At 42.8% G+C, this 24,812-nt stretch overlaps 1 protein-coding gene across 5 annotated transcripts in view; it reads right to left on the bottom strand.

Moving 5' to 3' along the window:
- CTNND2 (catenin delta 2) overlaps positions 1-24,812 on the bottom strand; it is a 921,273-nt gene that overhangs the window by 382,384 nt on the left and 514,077 nt on the right. For all 5 annotated transcript variants that reach the window (XM_046000689.1, XM_046000692.1, XM_046000691.1 and 2 more), the window contains one exon: positions 12,933-13,105. In XM_046000689.1, coding sequence (XP_045856645.1) covers positions 12,933-13,105 — 173 coding nt within the window. The remainder of the gene's footprint in view (positions 1-12,932; positions 13,106-24,812) is intronic.

The following is a 24,812-nucleotide window of genomic DNA, read 5'->3' as shown; positions in this document are numbered from 1 at the left end:
TTGGTTTTAAATTATTAAAAAAAAAATAAAGCATTTCTAGAGGAATCAGAGCAATTGCAAGTGAAAGACCAAAAAAAGACTCCCTTTTCTAGATTTTAACGGTGGGCAACACATCTTTGGGCATCTCTCTCTCTCTAGCTGGCTTCTAAGAGCCCCCTGCAGCTGTGTCTTCAAACTGAAAGCCAGTTGCCTCTCATTTATTTACAAGAACACAAAAGACAAGAAGGGCTGGGGTGGACTGGAATGAGGGCTGGAGGGGAAAGCACTTTCCTTGAATCTTGTCCAGAGACAAATTTGCATCCCAATGAAAACAGGGCATTGTCAGCCACTCCTGGGCAGGAGGTCAGGAGGTCTGGGGTCTTCCAGGCTTTCCCAGAGGAGCAGAAAGGTTTTTGAGAGCAGGCTGGTGTGAAAAGCGGTAGGACTGGGCGTGGAGAGAGAGAAACTGGGAAGGAAGGTCTCGAAATTAGGGGTGGGAACGGAGTGGGAAGGAGGCCCTGGGTAAGGTGGCGGGAAGGGGAGAGAGAGACTCAACAGATGCCGTCCATTAAAAGTTTCAGTGCTGCCTCTCCACTGGAATGGCCATTGGCAAATGAACAGCCTGGGCACCGCCACCAGCACACACAGCGCACTCCAAATGTTATCTGGACGTCTGGTTCATGGGAAGACCCAAGGGAGTTAGTTGAGTAAAATAAGTCCTTTAATAAGGGCAGTGGGATAAGAGGAGATAGAGTGTTTGTCGAAAGACAGTGTGTGTGTGTGTGTGTGCGTGTGTGTGTGCATTATATGCGACATGTGTATTCTACCTATTTGTGTATATTTTATATAAGTGCACTGACAAAGATTTTCTCTAGTCATGCTCCTTTGAACTCTCTACTCCATTAGCCCCTAGTTTGGGGAGTTTCTGTGCTCATCTCTGAGTTATCTGGTTTTAGCAAGAATCCTGCTGAGTCAGTTTACCCAGAGGGCCCCGTGCTCTGCTGGGGGATCACCCTGCAGGTCCCACCTGGTTCCTCCTGCTGCCTCCACCAGCCCCAACCATCAGGGGCCTTCTCAGCAAGAATCCTGTGACACAGATTTAATCAGAGCCCCCTGCCCAGATGTTTCCTCTTAGCAATTTTCTCCCTGTTGACTCCACCCTGCCCCTTGGCCGCAAATCCCACTTTCCCTTGTTGAAGTAAGGATAGAGCCTAGTTCACTACCGAGGTCTCCTTCTACTAGGGAATTTGTTTTTTCCCTGAAAAAAATCTGTGTTCACCACTTTACTGTCCAGCTCTAGTTTCCCTTTAACACCACTGAAGCAATTAGTTTGAATTTAACATTAGGAGTGAAAGTAAAATGGGAACGCCAAAGCTTTGTTCACTAAGGTGTCTCCAGACATTACAGTAAGGCGTGATTCATGGTAGCGGCACCACGGATATTTGCAGAATCAAGGAATAGTTAGTAAGGCCAGTCCCAAGTCTTTGACAACGGGGCTGGGTTTATGTGAGGATAATATGGGTGCAGAAGCTTGATAGAACCTGTGAGCTCCTCCTGAACCCTGAGATATCTTCCGGCGTCTGCCAGAGTCAGAAGGGAGCTGCTTACTTCCAATGTTGCTTCCATCCCAGTAGAAGTTCTGAGCATGAAATGCACAGGCTGGGCTTCTCGAACCTGACCGTGTATTATCATCAGTGGGGAGCTTTTTAAAAAAGTCTCAGCATCCAGGCTATACCCTTAGTCGTTCACACAGTCTCTGGAGGTGGGACTCAGCAGCAGGCTTTTTAGGAAGCTCTCCAGGTGACTGCCATGTGCAACCACACAGGCGAACAAGTTCTCCCCAGAGCACTGCTTTCCTGAGTGTGGTCCCTGTCCGCAGGCAGCACCAGCTCACCCTAACTGAATGGGAGGTTCTGGGACAGGGGCCCAGGGGCTGTTTTAACAATTCTGAAGGTGATTGCTAGTTTAAAACCCCCGGTCTAGAAGATCTAGGTCTGATGCAGGGGTCTGGAGCGAGCCCGAGGGCCCGAGTTTCTAACAACCTCCCCAGGGAGGCGGATGTAGGTGACAGAGAACCACCACTATAGCAGCAGACAGGGACCTTCTTCCTTCACTTTTTTTCTGAAGCTCTCCTGGGGCCTGAGCTACATTCCGCGGTGCAAAACCCAGCTGACAAGTAGCAGAAAAGCCTACGATAGGAAGTTTCTCTAAACCTTTCCCACAGGAGCAGGAGGAGAGAGAACCCCAGAGGCTCTAAGGAGAGTCCCCTGCTTATAACGGGACAAATACTTTGTGTTATGTCTTGGAGATGATAACCCTATGTGACATTAATGATGCCATTACCATGCTGCGTGATTTCTAATAAAACAAATACTAAAGGATACTTATTAGTATGTGTATTAGTATACAAATACTAAACTATACTAAAGTGTATATAATATAAATTAAAGCAATGCTATGTAGAACGCTAGGATTTAAACATTAGAATGATGCGGGTCCTAGGAAAACGCTGAACACCCCTGGCACACATTTAATTTCCCTTTCAGCCTGTTGGAACACCTAGTCTCAGGAGCGCTAAATGCTAAATATTATTGTCTCCAAAGAGTCCTTAATAGTCCCCAACGCTGTGGAAGTTTTGAGAACTGCCAAATCAGCTCCCGGTATTTTGACAGGCTCTAGCAGCCAGTTCAGAAATCTTTTAAATATTGTAGGATCTTGGTGACATTTTGCCATTTTTTACATGAAAAAAATTAAAACATAAGAAATAAAATTTTTTACAAGCTCTTTAAGATTGGTATTGTTCCTGTTAGAAGTGTTTGTATCTGCACTGCCCAGTATGGTAGCCAGTAGACACAGGACCCTATTGGGTACTTAAAAATGGCATTGGATTTTAACACATATTTTAATTAATTTGAACTTCAATAGGCAAATGTAGCTGCTGGGCCACCTTACTGGACTATGATATAAGCTCTTTTGCTGTTTATAATAAATAACACAGGGGTGTTAGGCTCCCTTCGGATGGAGTCATAAAGGCCCAGGAACTATTCTTTGGTTACAAAGAGAATTCTGTTTTTACCGCATCAGTTGGACAAAAGCGGTAGTCTTTTAGGAGCTGGTTTCCACTCTTGTGGTTATGTTTTGTTCCATTATGCAGTTTTATTTAGCAACTCTTAGCTAGTTATGGATACAAAATCTGTGCCTCAGTCCTAGGTTTTTGACTACCTAGGTCATTGGGTTAAAAATAACATAAAATGATTTTAAGATGCATAAAATGTCACCCACTTTATTGTCATAGAAGTTCGAGTCTACCTTAAAAGTACGTTAACACTGTAAAGCTGTAAATCTAATTTTAAAGGTAGAGTTCCAAAACTTACCTTTAAAAAAAAAAAAAAACCAAAACAACAGCATCAACAAAAAACTAATTCCTATTATACCTTCTTCCCTAAGGATATCTGGAAATGCAATAAGAACTGAGATAATCTTTTTATGATGGGGCCCTTAAAATAATATAAAAATTCCTATATACTTGGAGCAGATTGCTCTCTAATACTCTTGTGTCCTTTGAGAAGGACAATTTTTCTGTTGATGTCTTCATTCTCAGCTCTTTGGAACAGACAACACAAAGGGCTACTTTGTTTTTCCTAACCCCTCCAAAATGGGACACTCACCTATGTGAAATTAACAAGGAAGTAGAACATTGTCAAGTAAACACTTTGATTAAATAGTTTCCAATAGGCTGACTTTGGTGTGCACTAAATGTCTTTCCTTCCTTACTTCTCATTGTGGAAATTCATAAGAGAAAAAAGAAACATTCCAGTTCCAATGGATACTTTATGTATTATATCTCAAGTAAAAAAAAAAAAAAAAGTAGGGATTTAAAGAAAATGAGACATGAATGGAGCACCTGGGTGGCTCAGTCTTTAAGTGCCTGCCTTCTGCTCAGGTTACAATTCCAGGGTCCTGGGATCCAGCCCCACATTGGGCTCCCTGCTCAGCGGGAAGCCTGTTTTTCCCTCTCCCATTTCCCCTGCTTGTGCTCCCCCTCACTGTCTGTCTCTGTCAAATAAAAATCTTTTTTTAAAAAGGAGACATGAACAATACATATAACTTAGCAACGCTCTTATAAATTAGATATTTCATTTGCCTAAGATTTTACATATAAGTTTCAGTTGGGGCAGATCTAGAACATACGACTGTTGTGATTTGTCATAATTTGTGCAGAATAATTCCAGGCCTACAATTATGACATTGTTCTTTTCTGGACGTCTGAGCCCCTGAAAATATGGCGGTCTTGGACCAGAACATGGCATTGGCTTCAACACCGAGCACAGTTGCTTCCTCACCCCTTCACATTTTATCTTCTGTCCAGGGATGGGCACGGAGTGACATGGGGAGAAAAATTCCCCAAACTCAGAAACTTAATGTTCGTTCTTTGGAGACCTGTCAGTGACAAAAACAGACAAACACAAAAACCACAAAAAACAAACAAACCACCAAAACCCACACAGACCAAACAAACAAACGAAAACACAACCCAACAAAGGCCTGCTGTGCTGCAGCCAGTTAACAGAAGACTTGACAGCTCAGGCGTCTGGGGAACCTTGCCTTCGGATCATGAGGAAGCCGTGTCACCGTGGTAAGCACCACATTTCATAAAGCAGGTCCCTGATTTATGGGCAGCCCTCGTGAAGATGCATTTAGACCTGCCAAGTTTCCCGGAATTGTCAGCGAGGCCCCTAACTCTGGGTCAGGAGGAATATTTGCCCAGAATGCCCGGCAGCCAGGCCCACGCTGTCAGGAATGGGCAACGGGACACCCTGTTCCATGGCTTCCCCGAGGGAGCCTGATGGCGTGGGGTCAGCTGTGTGTTCCCCACCAGCTGTCTCATCGTTTTCATTTTCCTAGGATTACCATGGGACTGGTGAGCCTAGGAATTCCTGGCACAGAGATTCCTGGTTGTGGAGGCTAAGGCGGTCCTGGGCAAAAACAATGCCACGAGAGGCAAAGCCGGAAAGCGCATTTCCAAGGAAGGCAGAGGCGACAGGGCGAGTCCGGCCAGGCGTGGAAGAGCAGCAGCGACGTGGGGAGATGACATTGACTGAGGGAGCAAGGGGCTGGGCAGCTGTGAAGGGAATGCAACTAAGAAAACAAAGCGATGACTGGAGAATATTTGTTGGATGAGTTAAGAAGCCTGGATAGTTCTTAACTACTGAAAAACCGGACATGGTTTTAAGATGACATCTTTGAAGAAATACATTTCTAAACCAGGACAAACTGGTAACATGATTTAGAAATACTGGCTACATGCCGCAGTTGGTTAAAACATCTGAGAGCATGTAGAACTTTCCCAGAGTGAGTCTGCACACTCACGGGGACAGAGCCCTTTACTCTGACAACTTGGAAATGAAAAATCACGCCTCCAAATGCCAAACAGTCTCATTTAGGTATTGTCTGAAATGCTCCTATAACACAACACAATTAAAATGGATCTACATTCCCAGGTAAGTTTTGTGCCCTTGAACTTACCCTCTGGGATGAAATGTACTTGCTTGAACACTACAATCGTTGCCTCCCCCCACCCCACCAGTTTTGGTATCTTCTCTTTTGAAATTAACTTTAAAAGGAATGTCACTCTTTAAAATAAGTCCCAAGGTAGAAAATCCTCACGCCGTGAGAAAGGTTTGATTTTGGGAATAGCCAAATAAAATCAAGAGCCTTGTCCAGCAATTTCCCTGAGGAGCACTGATTTGGGAAAAACTAACATGAAACACAAAGAGACAGCTTCCGTTCACAGTTCAGGCTATCCCCGGAGTCATCAGTGCTGGATGAAGACAGAAGGGCAGGGTTTTCCTGGCAGTGACCTTGTACTAACACTGAAAGGTAGTGCCCAGAGCAAAGTAAACTTAATTGAAAAACCAAGGAGTCTGGAAGGAATTCCTTCCCCAGAAGAGAACAACTCAATTAGAAGGGCTGTAAGAGCTATAATCTTTGAGATAAAAATGGAGACCACGTTCACTGCTTTCTTTTCCGACGGGGGTCCCACAATTAGAGAGGCAGTGGGAGGGAGCAGAGGCACTTGCAAACCTATGGGCCCTTCGCTGCAGTGAGAAGGAGGTAACAGTGCATCCATTTTCTCAGGGTTTCCCCGTCACTAGTACAAACCGGGTGGTTCGGATTTTTACATCCTGGGGCATGGTTTTTCCTACCCTCTGCCCTCCCTTTAATAAAGGTATGATTAGGGTCGTCATCAATAAATATTCAGAAGACGATGTCATATAGCCATTAAAAGGCTCTACCAATGGAGGGGCGCCTGGGTGGCTTGGTCAGTTAAGTGTCTGACTCTTGATTTCGGCTCAGGTCATGATCTCAGGGTCCTGGGATTGAGCCCTGTGGTGGGGTGGGGGTCCTCCCTGCTCAGTGGGGAGTTTCCTTAAGATTCTCTCTCTTCCTTTTCCCCTGCTACTCCTGCCCCCTCCTCACAAGCTCCCCCTGCAAATAAATAAATCCTTCTAAAAAAGCCTCTATCAATGGAAAAAACCAACAGACAAAAACAGGGACATGTCTTATATAAATTTATCTTAAAGAATATCTAAGGAGCGATTTCTAGGTGGCAACTTTTTCTAAAAAAACAAATAAGCCTTGGCAAAAATATACTACAAAAAATTTTTATTTTAGCAAGAAGTTCATTCAGTATTTGCTTTAAGACGCCAAATATTTGCTTAGAGGAGGAACTGCTCTAGTACAACAAACACATACCCTCCCTGCCATGAGAGATGTTTCAATTACTGAAGCCAGATAATAGATATTTATACTGAAAGCAGAAAATGGAGGGGGAAGATTTTAAAGCAGAGTAATGAGAAAGGATTTCTTTTCTTTTCTTTTCTTTTTTAAAGATTATTTATTTATTTATTTGACAGAGATCACAAGTAGGCAGAGGCAGGCAGAGAGAGAGGAAAGGAAGCAGGCTCCCCGCTGAGCAGAGAGCCCGATGCGAGACTTGATCCCAGGACCCTGAGATCATGATGGTGCCCCAGAAAGGATTTCTAATAGTGGTCATCTGAAAACTATCTTAAAAACAAAGGAACCGCCCATTTCCCACAAACATGCGAAGAAAACTTTACAAAATGGCATGATTTCTCCTCTGAATGCTTCGTACAGTATCTATTCTATACTAAATGCATTCCTGTGATTTTGTGTTTTCCAAGTTCACTGGTGACTTCACTCCTCCTAAATATTACCGAACAACAACTTCGCTCATAATTAAGCAAACCAGAGGGCTGTCACCCCACATGTCTGTATGACCCTTTCCACTCAATGGCCAATACATCGGTGTTGACTGGGGATTTGTTCCTCCTTTGCACCATGTGGATCTCTGTCCACCAAGCCCCCATCCACAGAACTCTCCATCCCCTTGACCTTCACAATGACCTGACACGACACTGCACCACTTCAGTGATGATCCGAATTCAACGAACGCCCCGCCATGAGCACCAGTGAGCAGATGATATATTTATAATGATGATATAGCCGAAATGAGCACTTTTAAGACATAAAAGTCAATGCCACATTCAAAAAGTAGGCCAGATCAAAAAGAAATGGCAAAGTTCCTTCTGAAAAAGTTTACCGCTTTTCTAGGCTCTCCGCTTGTTGTCCAGTTTTATTTTGCAAAACTTCTTCATTTTCCGGTAAAAGCAGGCATTTTTCTAGGATTACAAATGTGTACACACTTACTTCCATTCTGCTGAAGGACCTGAGCGTGGTTTTAAAATCTGTAGGCTCCTGCCAGCGCCTTGTATACAGGCGCACCCTTTCGTATCTCTCGCATATTTTATTTCTTTGCGGGAAGAAGTGCCTGGTGAGACTACCGTATGTGTACACGGGGGGGAGAGACCAGCGTTTCTTGAGGGACTCCTCTATGCCTAAAGTCTTGTATTCAGCATTTCATACAACCCGTAGGAAATGGTATGTGAGCAGAAGCAGTCAGGGCCTGGGGCGGGGGGGGGGGGAGGAGCCTGAGGAGCACTTGGGGAACCCCGGGCCAGTTATTTGCCACGCGGAGATCAGCTGGGTCTGGCTTCTGCTCCTGCAGCGAGGCTGTGTGAGGGGAAGAAACCCCAATGCAACTAAGTTTAGGATGTCAGCTCTGCTAGAACAGAATGATGCTTTCAACCCACAAGTCAGGCCATGCTGTGCCTCTTCCAGGAAAAGACAAGACTCTCACAATAACCCAAGGGGTGTCCCATCCCTTCGAAAGCTCCTGCACCCAACTTTAGCCACCTTGGCCTCCTTGCAAAATGTTCTGTCAGAGGCGCCTGGGTGACTCAGTGGGGTAAAGCCTCTGCCTTCAGCAGGTCATGATCTCAGGGTCCTGGGATCGAGCCCCACATCCGGCTCTCTGCTCAGCGGCGAGCCTGCTTCCCTCTCTCTCTCTCTGCCTGCCTCTCTGCCAACTTGTGATCTCTGTCTGTCAAGTAAATAAATAAAATCTTAAAAAAAAAATGTTCTGTCAATATGCCGGGCCACCTCATCCGGGAGGCGCTGCATTCACTGTCCCCAGGACAGCCACACACCCGGCCAGTTCCCTCTCTGCCTTCAGGTCTTTCCCAGCTGTTACCTTCCGGACAAGGCCCCCAGGCCACACCCCGTCCCTCACTTTGGATCCTCCTTACCCTGTTCTGCCTCATCTCCTCAAAGACATCATCGCTTTCTGACAAGCTATGTAATTTACTTATTCCTGGGGTCGATTAGGGCTCCTCGAGGGTGGGGACTGCGTCCCTTTTCTTGACGTCTTCATCCTGAACCCACGCAGCTCACGGCGCGCAACAAGCACACGGAGCATCTTGGATACATTAAAGAATAACCCACAGATGCACAGAAGTACCTGGAAAAGCAGCGGGACTTTAACTGTGGGACCTCGCAAGAGTCACACAAAGGCCAAGGTTAACTTGGAGGGAGAAGGGGGAAAGGACGGAGAGAAGGAGGGGTGCTCGGCACAGCCTGTTTGAGGCTGGAGCACGGAGCTTGCAGGGTGGGGGAGTGAATAACCATAAATCGTCTCATGTTACTTCCCCAAAAGGCTTTGGGGTCTGATGGGAAGAGTCTTACCTTCTGTGTCTTCCGGCCCCATGTACTCAACGTAGAGTCTGAGGAGAAGGACTTTCAAGGATTTTAGTTTGGGTTACAGCAAAGAATTCGTATTTTATTGCACCTTCTATGCCTCATAGTTTTACCTGCGGACTGATATGATAGGGCAATTGGCCTCCTGTAGACCCTGGTGATAATTATTCCACAAATATTTATTATGTTGAATAAACTAGAGTATTTTTTAATTGAAATTAGAATCTTTCAACATGCGTGATACTCCTTTGAAATTGCATTCTGACATGATTTATGAGCCAGACAGAAAACCATTTGCTTTACTTTAGAATTACACATATTTTTTAGACTAAAAAAAAAAAAAGAAATATTTTTGTGTTGATTGATTATTGACCTTATTAACTTGGTCTGGCATCGGTTGGCAATAATTTGAACTTCCCTAGCCCTTTTGGAGCTTTCTAACTATAAGATATTCTAAAAATTAATCCAGCCTTGAAGAAATGACCTTTCACACCACTCCAGATATTGAAAAGAACGTGTCACAGGGCTCAGCAAAACCACTGGAATAGAGGGGTTCCCTAGATGACCTGAACAAAGGAGGTGTTACCAGGATGGGAAGTGGCCTCCCTACTTTCAAGGTACAATGGTAGATGCAGAAGAAACACACTGGTTTAGTTGCTCAGCCCTTCTCTGACATTATTGGGAAGTCACAGTGCCTATGGGGTATTCAATAAAACATGCCTTTCATCCAGCAGCACTGAAAGCTAACGGTAAATCATGGTACCAACATCTACCACTTCGTAAAATAAATAGTATTTAGATATTCGCCAACAGCCTCAATCCTGTTCATCGAGTGGATTGGAACAACCCCCTGCTTTAAAGGTTCAGACTTCTCCATCCCGTCACCTGCCACGGTAAACGAGCACGCCAGTCACTTTCGCCTCAAACTTATGTTATCACCTTGAACGCGAACATTTATAGATGTCTCCAAACTATTAACTCTGATGACTTCGAATACAGAGCTTTGATATCTTTACAACTTTGTTATACTTTCTGATTAAACTTTAAAACAGACTTTTAATGAGAGGCCCCATCCTGTCATTCTGAGCCTCTACTGTTTTACTCCCGTGTTCATTAGAGGATGACAGAATTAGCTCCAAGAAGAGCTCCTACCGCACGGAAGGAGATAAACCACCATATTGCTTGTCCACATTTATGGACCTGTTAATAGGTTTGAGCCGCTGACGAATTCAATTAAAATGGTCAGTAGTAAAAGGAAACCTATGAAACACGGCCAGAATCACTAGACTTCAACTCAGTCAAGATTTCGTGCCCATTTTCACTACTGCTGCCGTAAAATGGCACGTGACAACGTCTCTACATGTGAGGAGCCTGAGTCCCCCCATCTTTAAGGTGTAGAAGCTAACACAGCCCTGTTGTGGAGAATAAGAGGACACATGTAAGACAGATTACGTCTTCATGCTCAATAAATGGTAGCTATTCATTGTGTAAGAAAGCTTTGATTTAACAGTCAGCCATACAGAGCTATGTATGACCTGAGCTTACAAGATGCTCACAGAGGAGTTGGTAAGTTCACTGATTTTTCATTTTATATTGACATTTCTATTTTCCATACTGCTCAGCTATGGGAATACAGATTTTTAAAATACTTGATTCAATGTTTTCCACTCAAATTACCGGAGTCTTAGATATTTATGGGGGGGAAAAAAAGCCAAACATGAGTAATAAGTGAGTTCAAGATTTAAAAAACAAACTAGAACTTTATTGTTTTACTACGTATATGTCTTAGAAGTTCTAGAACACTGGTGAAAGCCCAAATCATAGCTTTCAGAGGTTAATTTGAATATAAAATATTTATTTCTGAGTGTGGTCTGTTGGACCTAGAAGTTAGCCCGATATAAGGAGAAACGAAGGGCTATGACCCACTTGTGTGCTTCCGAAGAATTCAAAATCAAGTATGTTCTACCACAGCCACGGCATCATGGGCAAGGAGTCCATACAGATGGGAAGAAAAATATTTCCTTTCAAGAATGGAAGCTCTTGAGAAAAAAAGAGTATAAACCTACAGAATGGAATCATACATCCTCCATTTCATCTTTTAATAAAATAAAATCAGATTGAAAAAATTCTAATGGTATTTGCTATGCTAATAATACCCAATATTTCAAACATATAGTGTTCTGTCATGAAGCAATAAAGACTATTTTGTGTTGATGATAAATGCATGTATATTTATACATAACAATTTTTTTCTAATAAATTAAAAACCAGTTTTGGGTATTCCCTCACATATCCTTTCACATTTCTTTCAGGGAGGTAGAACGGTCCAGTGCTTTTAAAGAACAGTGATCCTGGATCTGGGAAACAGTAGAGATCCAGGGGTCGCCTCTGTGTATGTGACCTGCCCTCAGTGACTTTAGGGACCATCGCTCTCCAGCCCCACACACCTCCCTTCTCCATCCAAACAGATGCATTGTCTGAACCAGGGTCCACACTGGACCACAACAAGGGATCAGGCCATTCTGCTCCGTGAAATGTATTATTTACCACTCCCTTTAAGTCACATACCCTATAGTTTGGCACCACAAGAAGGTAAAAGTTAGAACGCCATGGATGGACAAGAGTGTTGCTTGAAGAAGGTGCTCAGGTTTTTAGTCCCTTGCTGAGGCAATCATTTAATAACTGAAATGCACTGAGACCTTCCAGTTTGTGCTTCACTTGTGTCCACGTCACCTAAACTAAGCATCTCTCAGTGACTGAGTGAGCTATTCCATTCCTAGCGCATCGCGCCGCCTAACTGTCCGCAGACATTTCTTGGGGGCCGTGGAGAGGGCCAGGGGCTGCTGATAAAAGAACAAAACAGCCCTGCCCTCAAGTAGCTTTTATTTTATTGGAAAGATTCTTGGATGCGTTAGTCACAATAAACTGGTCTGGTTATTCTAGCAGCCCAGGACAGGGAGAGAGGCTGGGGAAGGGTTCCTGGGAGAGGGATTAAGCATTAATGCAGAAAGTTTGAAATGCAGCTCATTAGCTGGAAGGGATACTTTCAGGGTTGTGGGTTCTTCATCTCAGGAGCAAAAATGCAGAGATTAAAGTGAGTTTAAAATAGCTGAAAAAACAACATAGCCCTCTGATCAATATATTAATTCTGGTGGGTCGATCCAATACAGCCTGCATGCCCAAATTAGCATGCAAACAACATTTACATCTTTCTTGAAAAAAAAAAAAAAATTCGGGTCCGTAGCTACTTCTTTTCACCAAGATCTGATCTCAACGGCACCTGATAAATCTGTGTTCTGAAACCACAAGAGTAAGGGCACAATGCCAGACACATCTCAAAATCCCACTCGGCAAAGGGTAACGACTTCTAAACCCCTATCAGTTATCTTCAGAAGAGTTCTGCATACTTGATTCGCCATTAATACCACGGTCCTTGATGCGATGAGGCCCCCCCAAATTATGTCATGCTTTTTATTTTATTTTTCCAGGAGAAAAAACTTTGTTCCCGGGCGAACTCCTCACGAACTCCGAATGCCTGTTGTAGTTATGCCACACAGAGACACAGAAATAGTAACCAGACACACATTCACGGAGATCGGTAGGTACAAGGTGGTACAGCGCGAGCGATTCACAGAAACTCCTCGAGAAAAGATCTACAATTCAGTGTTACTAGATCAGCTTATTTTATTATTCATTTCCTTCACTCACAGCCCCGAAGGCATCTCTCCTAAGTTCCAAGTTCCAGGGCATGCCCAAGAGAGGGAGGAGGGAACCACGGCCCCTGCTTCCCCACCGGCTCCCTAGGAGCCCACGGACACCCCCATCCCCACACGTACCTGGCTGAAGGTCTGGCCCGCACCTCGGGCTTGCGTGCTGCGGGCGGGGAGCTGCGAAGGGGCTGTCTCACTCAGGGCCAGGGTCTGGTTGCTATGGTAGCTGGCCGGATACTGGAAGGACCCTTCAGGTTTGGAATTGAGCTGAAGTGCACTCTGGGAGAGCAGGCTGGGCCCTGCATTGAAAGTCATTTAGAGCAGTAAGTGACAGCCTCAGTGAAGCAGAAATGACATGTATTATTTATTGAGAGGAGCCTAGAATTATCACACGCACACGATTCCAGCCATCTATGCTTTGAATTCTGAGAACTAAAATGACCATATAATTTGACTCCGGCTCTTAAATGAGATTTTTTTTTTTTTTTGGCGGTTTAAAAGTTCTCAAAAAGAGTAGATTTTTTTTTTCAAATGATCTCATCCTGACCTACATAGAGACATTTCTTTTGAGACAAATTGGTAAATCCCAGTAGTTATTTCTGGATTACACAATATCAGAAACATTTGAAATAATTCCAAAGTCTATCTTTTGGTTCACGTTAATTGCGTTAATATAATTATATCTCCCACTTAATTATCAGGATGCTAAAACACTCGAAACCTTCCCACCGGTGGCAGATTGTATTGTATAGTGATGTAATGCCTCAGTGCCTGAAGGGTAGACAGTGTTTAAAATATTAATAGGTCTTCAAACAATGGAGAATTCACCCTGATTTCACATGATATCTGGCGGCTGGTTATCTTTGCCATCACAGCAGTGCACAGTAGGAGAACAATGCGAAGATACAGTGTTAAAGCCGGTGCTGTTAATGTGAGTGATATTCCGAGCATTGGAGAAATGAGACCCAGGGCCTGGCCGGACGATTTAACTCTATTTTGTGTAAGAGGATGTGCTGTATCTTCTTCCATTCTGTTTAGATGGGCTCCTCACAAAAGTCTGCCCACTGTCTTTTTAAGCAAATTTCTTTAATCTCATTTCCTACTCACTATGGGAGTTCAGAGAAGCAGGAAGTAGGAAGGGTGCTGTGTCACACTGTGTGGCTGGAGAGGGGTCTGGGGCGAGTAGAGGGGGCTGGGCGGGAAGGACTTGGCAACCCGAGCTTTCTCATGCTCTCTTAACCAAAGTGAGGCTGTTTCTTTTTTGAACGAGCATAATTATATACACATAGACTATTGTATAATCATTAACCCATCCTTAATCTCCCTCGTTGGCTGTTTTAGACCATAGTATCATTTCTAATCTATGTGGGCAAGTTTCAAGTTCCTTACTTCTTTCTTCTCAAGACTATAACGAGCCTTTCTTTCCAATGAGACCACAGACTCTACACGCAATAGCCCTTTTCTTTTTTGTATTAAAATAAGGCGTCTTCCTTAAAAAGCATCAGTTCCTGTAGCGATGGCCGTTTAAGAACTTCCCCACCTTCCCTCTAATTCCCCAGTGAGGCTTCTGAACAATGCAAACATACATTCTCACCATTAGATACTGAATAATAAGCCAATTAACCAATACAGGTAAGACTGGGTGTTTTGAAATCTGGAAAAAAGTCAAGCAAGGATAGAAAAATGTTCCCATCCAGTCCCACTTTCATCATGAAGGGCATAACAAAAGTACAATTGCAATCCTTTTTCTTGTAATTTAGAAACTAGAGTCCCAAGCAAACATATACCAGATGGTGAAGTTTGCAATAGCCTGCAAAAAATCGTTGAATCCATACTGATAGTATTATAGGCCTAATCACCAGAAATACGATGTCTTTATGGGGAGTGCAGTCAAAGTTCCATTGTGGTTGCCAGGAACATATTGTCCCCACTGCTGCTGGGGAAACTTCGGTGCAGAGACAGAGTCAAGAGACCCAGGGAAGGGCCAGGTTGAGAGAGAGGAGAGCCTGCGGGAGGAAGAGGAGCTGGGGTGATGTGGGCAGGGCCAGAGGGCACCGCTGCAAGGAGGACGAAGAAGGAGGAGGAGGTACTGGGGAACCAGTAGCAAATGGTGGCGGAGGACCTTCCCCTTGGTCGCTACCCTCCTGAAGATCACAGCTCCGTGGAGGAGAGTGAGCTCTCCTGAAAGAGCAAAGGTCCTTTAAAGTCCCTGGTCAGCACTCCACCTGACAATGGGCAGCTTCCCACTGAGACTTCCTTTGGTTGCTTCTTTCTCCTCCGAGGTAATGGCTTTCCCTGGCCATGTCCCCTCCCCTGTGATAGCACATCTCCAGGGCGGTGAAAGTTCAAACAGATACAACAGTGCGCAGACCTTTGGAAATGCCAGTAAAATGAAATCAAATAAAGCAAAATCTTTAGCTTCTTCTAAATAGTTGGACATAATATTTTCAAAAATATGTTTATTTTTGATAAATAAATAAATATTAATAATTCATAATTGACACATTATATACTGTCAATTCATATTTGACAATATACTGTCAGTTCATAATTGACATATTATATATGTATATAATTACATATTATGGATTATGAATTATATAATTAATACAAATATTAATAATAAATATTTATTAATAAATATTTATTTATCTGAGAGAGAGCAAAAGAAAGAGCGAGAGCATGCACACGCAGAAGCAGTGAGGAGGGGCAGAGAGGGAGAAGCAGGCTCCCCGATGACCAGGTAGCCTGGCGTAGGACTCCATCCCAGGGCCCCAGGATCACGACCTGAGCTAAAGGCAGATGCTTAACCGACTGAGCCATCCAGGCGCCCCAGTAGTGGGACATAATCTATAAAGCAAGAGAACCGTGGGTCCTGGTTATTGGTCTTTTAAGAAGACTCTATGTCTTTGCTCTGGTGAACTTTCTAGCCTCTGTAGTTAGCAAGTCCAACAATTTTGTAAATTCCAAATAGATTCATACAATTATCACCAGAAACTGCAAATGCTTTCCATGCAGGATATTAAGGTGGCAATTTAAAGTCCCTTTGCAAGGGCATTTCAATTAAAAAGGTGATTTATGTGCTCCTGAAACATACACCATGAAATAATCAGGTCGGCTCATCTTTTACAGACTCAGTCGTGTCTTTGATCCATACTCAACGAAAACAAACCGAGATTCTCTATCTCATTACTTCGTTCACACATCTCAAGCATGAGACCTAGATGCAGTCTGACACAGGTAATTGCAACAATGAGCAATGTATCATTATATTATAGCACTGACGTGTCACCTGGCAAGGGCGAAACTGTCAGGACAACAGCCGAAACACCGTGTGCCTTTTTGAATGATTTCCGTTGCTCACCAAGTTTCAGATGAATAGGATTTATTCATTCCAATTTTAGAGAGCAAAGCTATGTGAGAATATGAAAAAGGTTAAAATTATAGGATAATCCTTAATTACTTTATAATGGAAGTCGAATTTACATGTAACTAACTCTTGATGACCTTTATTAACATTACTGTGCATTGAGGTAGAAAATGCAAATTTTCCAGAGGTTTCGAAAGCCCTTACAGTCTTGGGCTTTAAATTATGGTTTCCCCCCCCCTCTGGAACTTTTGACTTTCCATCAAGTCTTGGCTAGAGGCTTGGGCCAGAGGTAAGGTGAGACCACAGTCGTGAGGAAACAAAGCGTATCTCCTGGGGGAGGAGGATGGTGGAAAAGTTGTGGAGAGAAGAGCCTGGGCTTTCAAATTCCACGCAGGGAAACTGAATGTTGTCTTTCATGTAATTAATTGTTCCAGAAGAAACCTGAACTATGAGCGACAGTGAATCACCATGTTCTACCAGGTCACCGAAAGCAGGTTACCCTCTGTACGCCTCCAGGGCGCTCACCATGATCTCTTTGCTCATTCTGGCCCCTCCCCATCATGGGACAGTCCTCAAAGCTGAGCCCAGGAGTCTGCTCCATAGGACTCAGTCCCAGGGCACCAGGAAGAAGAGACGAAACAAATGTCTGATAAACAGATAAAATTCAAGACAGTATGCGTCCTTGATCTGATCAAGACACAATAGTTCCAGCTGGACAGAGGGGAGAACGTCTAAGGGAACAACAGAGTTGAGGGGCATAAAACAAGCCAGGGACCCTAGAAAGATACCTGCAGCCATGTCTTTTTTGTGTAATGTCAGTATCTCAATAATATCTCAGTGTCTCCAGCGTCATCAACTGACTAGAAACCACAGAGCGACTTGTAAAAAAAAATTCTCCTTGAGTCATTTTCATGATTTCTCAGAAATCCAAAGAGAAGTGTGGAGCGGCTGAGTGGTCGGTCAACCAGTGTCAAACGCTTGGAAAAAATGAAAATGAGGCTCGAATCCTCATCTTTTATCCCCAAGTCCAGGAGTCGCTGCTGTTTGCCATCCAAACAGCATTAAGTCCTAGACACAGACCGATATTTTAAGGTTGAAAAATTCTCCCCTAAAGAGAAGCGAATTTGTTTGCAGGAGAAATCTTCATGCCCCAGGCTGGGGTACTTCTCCAATGAACCTCTCCTTAGAGACTCTGGTTGTTGGCTGGGGAAGCTTGCTGTCCACCATCAGTGGGACAGAGGTCCGCCTCAACACGTAGAAAGTTTGAAAGGCTGATTTTCTACATAAAAATTCAGACTCATTTATAGATCGTATTAGCGTGTATCTACGCAGTAATATATTGTTTCTTCTTAACTGAGCTAGAAATTTGAGAGTATTCATGATGATACACTCTTACTCTGTTTGCACAGGTTTAAAAAGACTACTTCTGGAATTGCTAATCTATGCCTGCTTTAACTAAATATCGGTCCCAGAAAACAGTGAACCTTCATTCAACTATGAATGAAGTTTTGCAATAACGTTTTGCGTCTTGCAATAACGTGGAAAAGGCTAGAAGCCTACAGTGTGGCATTGCTAAGTCATTCTGTAGGCCACAAAATCCAGGACTAGGACTCAGTAGACCTCCGTGTTTATGAAAGGGACATGATGAGTACGGAGAAGGGCCCATGATACTAGCTGAACTTCACTGAGTGCTTGCTAAGTTCTAGGGCCTGTCCAGAGCAGCTGATATCTGTTAGCTCACCACATCTTCACAAAGGCCCAGGGAAGAAGGTGCCACCGTCAACGGGACTGAGGGTCACACCAACTGAGACCACACAGTGGGCTGAGAGCAAGCCAGGTGTCTGGCTTCAGAGTATGTGCTCTTAACCACACTCCGTCATTCCGCCTCCGCAAATTTTAATCTTGGCCAATTTGAGCACCTAATGAGACAAAGGATGTGAAAGCTCTTGGAAAACTATAAACTGCTTTACAAATGTCAGTTTTTAGTATTAGTATCTAATTATCTAATTACATAGCCACATGGTCTGATCATAATAAAACCTTGATTGGGATTTGTTTGTCCTGAAAACCTTATTACACTACGGTCCCATATATCACTTAGCATTCTCCTTCAATACCTCATGAGCTTTCATTTTATAAATGAGACATTCAAGGCATAGATCATTAAAATGGTCTGCCTAAAATTAAAAACAAATTTTAATTTGTTTTGCCGAACAAAACCCGGTTGTCTGAGCCAAGAGACAAGAAAGCAAATGTTCTTTCTGTCTCCTCAGCCCGAGATCCCTTTCTCTGTCAACCTCAAAGCTCATCCTTAAAGAACCATTTAAAAGCCACCTCCTCCATACAGCCTGCCCTGATGCCTGAGAGCGCCAAGAAAATCCACCTTACCCCCGCCATGCTGCTATAACCCTCTGAACAGACCAGACTCGGAGGAACCTGAGTGACTTAACAGAGATTTGTACGGTCTGACACAGCAAGAGCTTCTCCAGATAGAGGGTAATAGGAAGGAAGCAGAATTCTGAACATTTGCAATGAAGGCAGCAGGGCTCTATGCAGATAAGGGAGAGACTAGGACCAGGGATTTCCTGCAGCACAAGAAGAAAGGAAACTCTTGGTAACTGAGAAAATCTTAACAGGGGGTTCTTTAGGAAGGGGAGAGAGGCGCACAGTTAAGAGACATCTTAAAAGAAAAGCTCCAGGGGACTTGGTGACTAAGTGGGCAGGAGTGAAGGAGAGCCCAGGTGACGCCACTGTTCGGCTAATGGCGAGCACTGCCATGGGAGCTTGGGAGGCTCCTCAGAAAACCCCACAGCCAGGACCCCCTTGTCATCATCAGGCACATGCCTTCTCTTTCTACAAGTTAACATTAAGATGATTTACTGGGACTTGCTACTTCTGGTCCACTTTAGTTGAGCACCTGTCCCAGAACCCAGCAAATAGTCACAAATGAGAGTGGGAAAGCAGAAACGCCCAACCATGCGACATTCCCAGAAGGAAAATTGGTGTGGGTTGTGGCCTTGTTGTTTTGGAGCAAGATGGGCTTACTTTTTACATTACAGAATTGGAGGAGAAGGTGGGGATTTACGTAGTTAGAAAGGGCTTGATTTCAATCCTGGCTCAAACATCACCCCACAAACTGAATCTCCCTAGGTCTTATGTAATTTCCAAGATCCAAGTTTGATTTTGTGAAAGTGACGATTTAGGACAGAGCTGTAGCTACCAAAATCACCAACAGTGGGCGCTGAAGCCGCAAGAATCAGACCAGGAGTCCAAGGGGTGGTTAAGTTACCGATTTAATTGATTTAATTCCAAAGGATCATTTTTACCATGAAAGAGAAAAGTGCTACTAAGAGGAATGCGCTAAGATAAACTATGAGAATCAGGCAATGCCTCAAACAGGGACTCCTTGAACGTTTTGTTGAGGCTGTTAGTTCAGGATTATTAAAAGAATAATAAACACGCAAATGGGGGACACTTCCAGGACCGGACCCCTGGCTGGCAGCTTTGTTTAGATGTGCATTTGGCAGGAAATTTAGAAACATTTACTCTTAGGTTAAATCGATTCTGTCAAAATGATACAGAAACTTATCTTTATGTAGACTGTGAGAAAGACTGCCAGCGAGATTCACATTCATCTATAACTGACAGAGTCTGCGTTCATTTCCATGCTCTTGCTAACCAGTCTCTGTGGAAGGTTAAGAATGATTTGAAGGTTGGGATGCCTGTCTGTTGAGTGGCTGCCTTTGGCTCAGGTCATGATCCCAGGGTTCTGGGAAGGAGTCCCCCAGTTAGGGTCCTGGCTCAGCAGGGAGTCTGCCTCGCCCTCTCCCTCTGCCTGCTGCTTCCCGTTCTAGTGCTCTCTCTCATTTTTCACTCTGAACAAATAAATAAATAAAATCTTTTTTTTTTTTAATTTAAATAATGATTTGAAGGTTGGGGTGCCTGGGTGGCTCAGTCGGTTAAGCATCTGACTCTTGATTTTGGCTCAGGTCATGATCTCATGGTCTTAAGATACAGTATTGTGCTGGGCTCCACACTGGGCATGAAGCCCACTTGGGATTCTCTCCCTCCCCTTCTGCCCCACCCACCACTGTGCACACACTCTATCTCTGGAAAAAAAAAAAAAAAGATTTGAAGGTTAAGTATTATTGTGCTTTAAATGAGAGTAAATTTTTATGGGGCACCTGGGTGGCTCAGTGGGTTAGAGCCTCTGCCTTCAGGTCAGGTCATGATCTTGGGTCCTGGGATCGAAACCCACATCGGGCTCTCTGCTCAATGGGGAGCCTGCTTCCCCTGCCCTACCCCCCCTCCCCGCCCCCTGCCTGCCTCTCTGCCTACTTGTGATCTCTCTGTCAAATAAATAAATAAAATCCTTTAAAAAAATAAGAGTAAATTTTTAGAGCAACATCAAAAAAACAGAAAAAGAAAATCTTTTTTCTAATAGAAAATATTGCATTAGAATAAAGGAAGTAGTTGGTGGAAATTATATATACATACACAAATGGGCTTTAGAGCACAAAACCAGTAAGAAAAGTTGTCAATGAGAAATGTTGTCAGATTACCAAATTGATTTTAATAAGCTCAAAGCACTTTAGTTATATCTAACTGCACAAGTAAAAATACTTTTTGTTTATTTTTAAAAAATATTAATTTATTTATTTATTTATTTGAGACACAGTGAGTGAGCAAGTGGGGGGATGGGCAGAGGGCGAGAATCTTTAAGCAGACTCCCCACTGAGCAGGAAGCCCAATACGGGGCTTGATCTCACAAGCCAGGAGATCAGGACCTGAGTCAAAACGAAGGGTCGGTTGTGTAAATGAATGAGCCACCCAGGCTCCCCTTGACCTTTGTTTAAATGGAACTACTAATCACTTCCATTTATAGGGGCCATTTCTTCCTTATGGCTTCCGGATAGATTTGTCAGCTTAAACATACTTGGAATAAGAGGTGCTTGGTGGTGTTAAACTGGTTATTTTCTTCTAATCTTCATTAGTAACTTTAACAGCTCCTAAGTAGGAGTTTCAACGAAGAATTTCACTGAAAATAGTGGTTAGGTCCATCCACCATTCCTAAAATTAACTGAGGGGAAAAGCTCGAGAGGGTTGTTATGCAAGGCAGCTCTGAGTGACGTGCCTGTTCCCTGGGCATGTGTGTTTCTAGCCTTCATTTCTAAGTCTGTCTGCAGAATATCAATTTTGTCTGGTCACCTCCTTTCCATGTGTAATGCTTTATGTGAAAATTAAAACTCTAGTGGTCCCAGGATTAGAGAAGTACTCATTTAGTTTTTAAGCTGATTTAGATTCAGTCAAGGCTATTGGCTTAATTAGTAGGCTTTTTCAAGTTTGACTATTGTATATGGATAAATAGAAGGTCGTTACTGCATTCACACTATGCAATAACTTTACAGCTGTATATAATAGAGGGAAATGAACAAAATGACATTTATCACAAAATGAACTTCAAGTGTATAACTTTAGTTTAAAATGTATAGCTCAAAAATTTTATTATGCATGGGATTTTTTACATGATGTTATAATCACAGAAGAGCATTTTTTATAGCTCATTACAATTTCCAACTATTTCCTTGTAAAGTTTTATCTTCAGAGTATTTACCATTTAAAAAATTAATGTAGCACAGAGAGGAAGATCATCATTCATATTTCTTCATAAATTAATTGTCCAAAGATAATAGATTCATATTTCTTGTTATCAATAATTTTGAAAAGAAATAGAAAAATCAGTTCAGAAGAAAATAGAATTTTCTATTTTCCTGAATCCTAAATCCTGAAAACACTGTAATTTGTGGAATGCACTGACTGAAAGGACCAGTATTTTATTGGCCACAAATCACAGACTTTTCCTTAGAAATCTGCATGGCTTGCCTGTGCATTTTTCCAGGTCCCTGTTCCTGACGTCCATTCACTGGACATCTTCCTGGCCCCTTTGATTATTTTCTCAAAACTGGAGCTTGCATAGCACTTCCACGCTCTTACAAATCCCTGAGGACCACAAAGAGCTTTTCTTTATATGGGTGGGATAGAACGCTATTTACTGCTTTAACAATGAAAAATGTTGAAAAAACAGATGGCAATGATGCCATCACCAAAATGGAGATTCTGGAAAGCTCCACGAACTCTGCTCTTGTGGGACTTTCTTATCCACAGGTATGATAATCACCATGGAAAGGCAAGTAACGGTCGTAGGATTATTGTGGAAATGTATGCCTTTGCAGGTCCTCCAAAAGGGTCTCCAGACGCCCCAGGATTCCCAAGTACACGCTGAGAACCCTATTCTACGCCGCCTCTTACTGATGTTGTCATCGCTCATAGCAATTGTTTACTTGGCCATACAGTCTTCACGTTGCTTGATTTCAGCCTTCTCTGCCTAGCATGCAAATGCCACCAGGGCAGAGACTCTTTGTGGTGCTTTCAATAAGTATTTAACACCTACATTTAAAAATGACTGTAACGCCCACCTGTGCTTGCAGTGATACAATAAAACCCCAGCATGTTAAGAGCTGATTACATCAGTTGCTGTTGAAGTGACTTGTTTGATCATGGCCAGTGTTCGTGCTGGAACTTCTGTGGGAATCCCACAAGACGTCTCCGCTAGGTATTCCCAGGATACCCCTTCTTCCACTGTCCCCTGAGAAAAAGAGTGCCGGCTCTGCCGTACTCATGGGAGCTTTCAGCCTCTCTGCCTTTTCTTGACTTTTTGACTTTTGTTTAAATGGAACTACAAATCACTTCCATTTATAGGGGCCATTTCTTGCTTATGGCTTCCAGATAAATTTGTCAGCTTAAACTTACTTGGAATAAGAGGTACGCATGCGAATTTTCTCATACGTACGTGAGTTCTGATACTTCCCTCACTTTCACCGGCTTTTGTTTGATCCTCATATTTGTGTTCTGGGGACCTGATGTGCCTTGACAATTTCAAAACCCATTTTTTTTAAATTAAAAATTTCCAACAGGCTTTGAACTTTGTGCTTGATTCCAGGATACCCTAAGAACACAGGTAGAAATGATGGGGTTTTTGTTTTGTTGTTTTGTTTTATTTAAGTAGGCTCCACGCATAGCACAGAGCCCAACTCAGAGCTTGAACTCAACCCTGAGATCAAGACCCGAGTTGAAATCAAGAGTTGGATGCTTAACTGACTGAGCCACCCAGGCACCCAGAGAATGATGTTTTTAATGAGAAATTCACTTCATGTTCTCCCTTGCTTCAGGGATGGAGAAGGAACACTTGGTACTTTATGCCTTTGTCTATCCCTTCATTTCCCACATTTGCTTCTCTGGAAAAAATATAACCTGCCTTTCTTTACTTATTTATTTAGTTAGTTATGGTCTTGCATTCACCTATATTCTTTTTAAGATACAGGCAATTAAAAGTTTTAGAACTTTACATATGCTGTATAAAATTTTAAATCCCCTCCTTCCACAGGAGAACACTGGACGAGTCCAAAGATGTTTCACACATCTCTGTGATAGAAGGAAATCAGAGAAAAAGAAATTGAACGTTAGTTGAAAACCAGGTAGAGGTAGTATCTGGAAGGGAAATTACTTATGGCTTCTAGGAGGGTATTCCTATGTCCTGTGTGTCACCTGGGTGTTTTCCCTTGACTTTTGCTCGTATCTTCCATTTCTGCTACTGTTAACTCCCTACTGGCCCTACAAAACCAAAGGTAGTAGGGAAAGTTAGCGTGAGTGAATTCTGAGAGGAAACAATTGGATGCACATAGTATCTAAGGACAATTTCAGACTTGGAACCATGACAAACTTCTGGAAAGGAGATTGTCTCATTTGCATTTCAAAATCCAAAATGATTTCACAGGAAATGAGCAATCCAAGGATGAACCCAACTAACTTGAATAAATGCATTTCCAGGAAAAGACTTGGGGTCTCCAGAGTCCAGATGAAAGTCTTCAACCACAGGTAGAATGGTGGGGGGGAGCGTCAGGACTTAAACCCAGGGCTTCTGACTCCAAGGTGGGATGGGCAACTTTGTATCCATCCCCAGAAGCTCTAAGTTGGGTTTAACTAAGGATTAGTTTCACCACAACAGGAAAGAAAAGAAACCAGTTCTCTTCCCTGAGCATATCAATATTGCAAGCTACAAGCTCAATATATTTATCTTGATTATTTTAATTATTATAAAAACCGCACACTTTTAAACCACTTTGGCTTACTAGGAATTATGAAAATATTCACTTCATAAGGATGGCTCTTACCTTTACTATTACTACTGAGTAAGAATATATGGAGTCATATTTTCAGCATCATAGTAACTTGATCCCTCAACAATTTTCTCATGACATAACAATTAAGTATAATCACAGCAATTAAATAAAAATGACAGATTGTAAATCAAAAGTAAATAATATATTCACCTCTGTCCAACTACGTATGATTATTCTATTTGTATTCTATCTGCTCAGAATAATAACCTACAAGACTGATTCTTGATTTTTTTTGAATACATTCTGATTTGAAACCTCAGAACAACATTCCTTTTTTTTTTTTAAACCATAACATTCAGAATATATTAAGTTCCTAAGTTTTTCTTTTTTCTTTTTCCTCCTGAATGCTGGGATTTTCAAGAACATGGTGAAATTTTAATTTGTCAATATGCTACA

This window comes from Meles meles, chromosome 3 (assembly GCF_922984935.1).
Source record: "Meles meles chromosome 3, mMelMel3.1 paternal haplotype, whole genome shotgun sequence".
Taxonomy (NCBI): Eukaryota; Metazoa; Chordata; class Mammalia; order Carnivora; family Mustelidae; genus Meles; species Meles meles.
The sequence above is the reverse complement of the archived record's forward strand: the minus strand, read 5'-3'. Positions and strand labels throughout refer to the sequence as shown.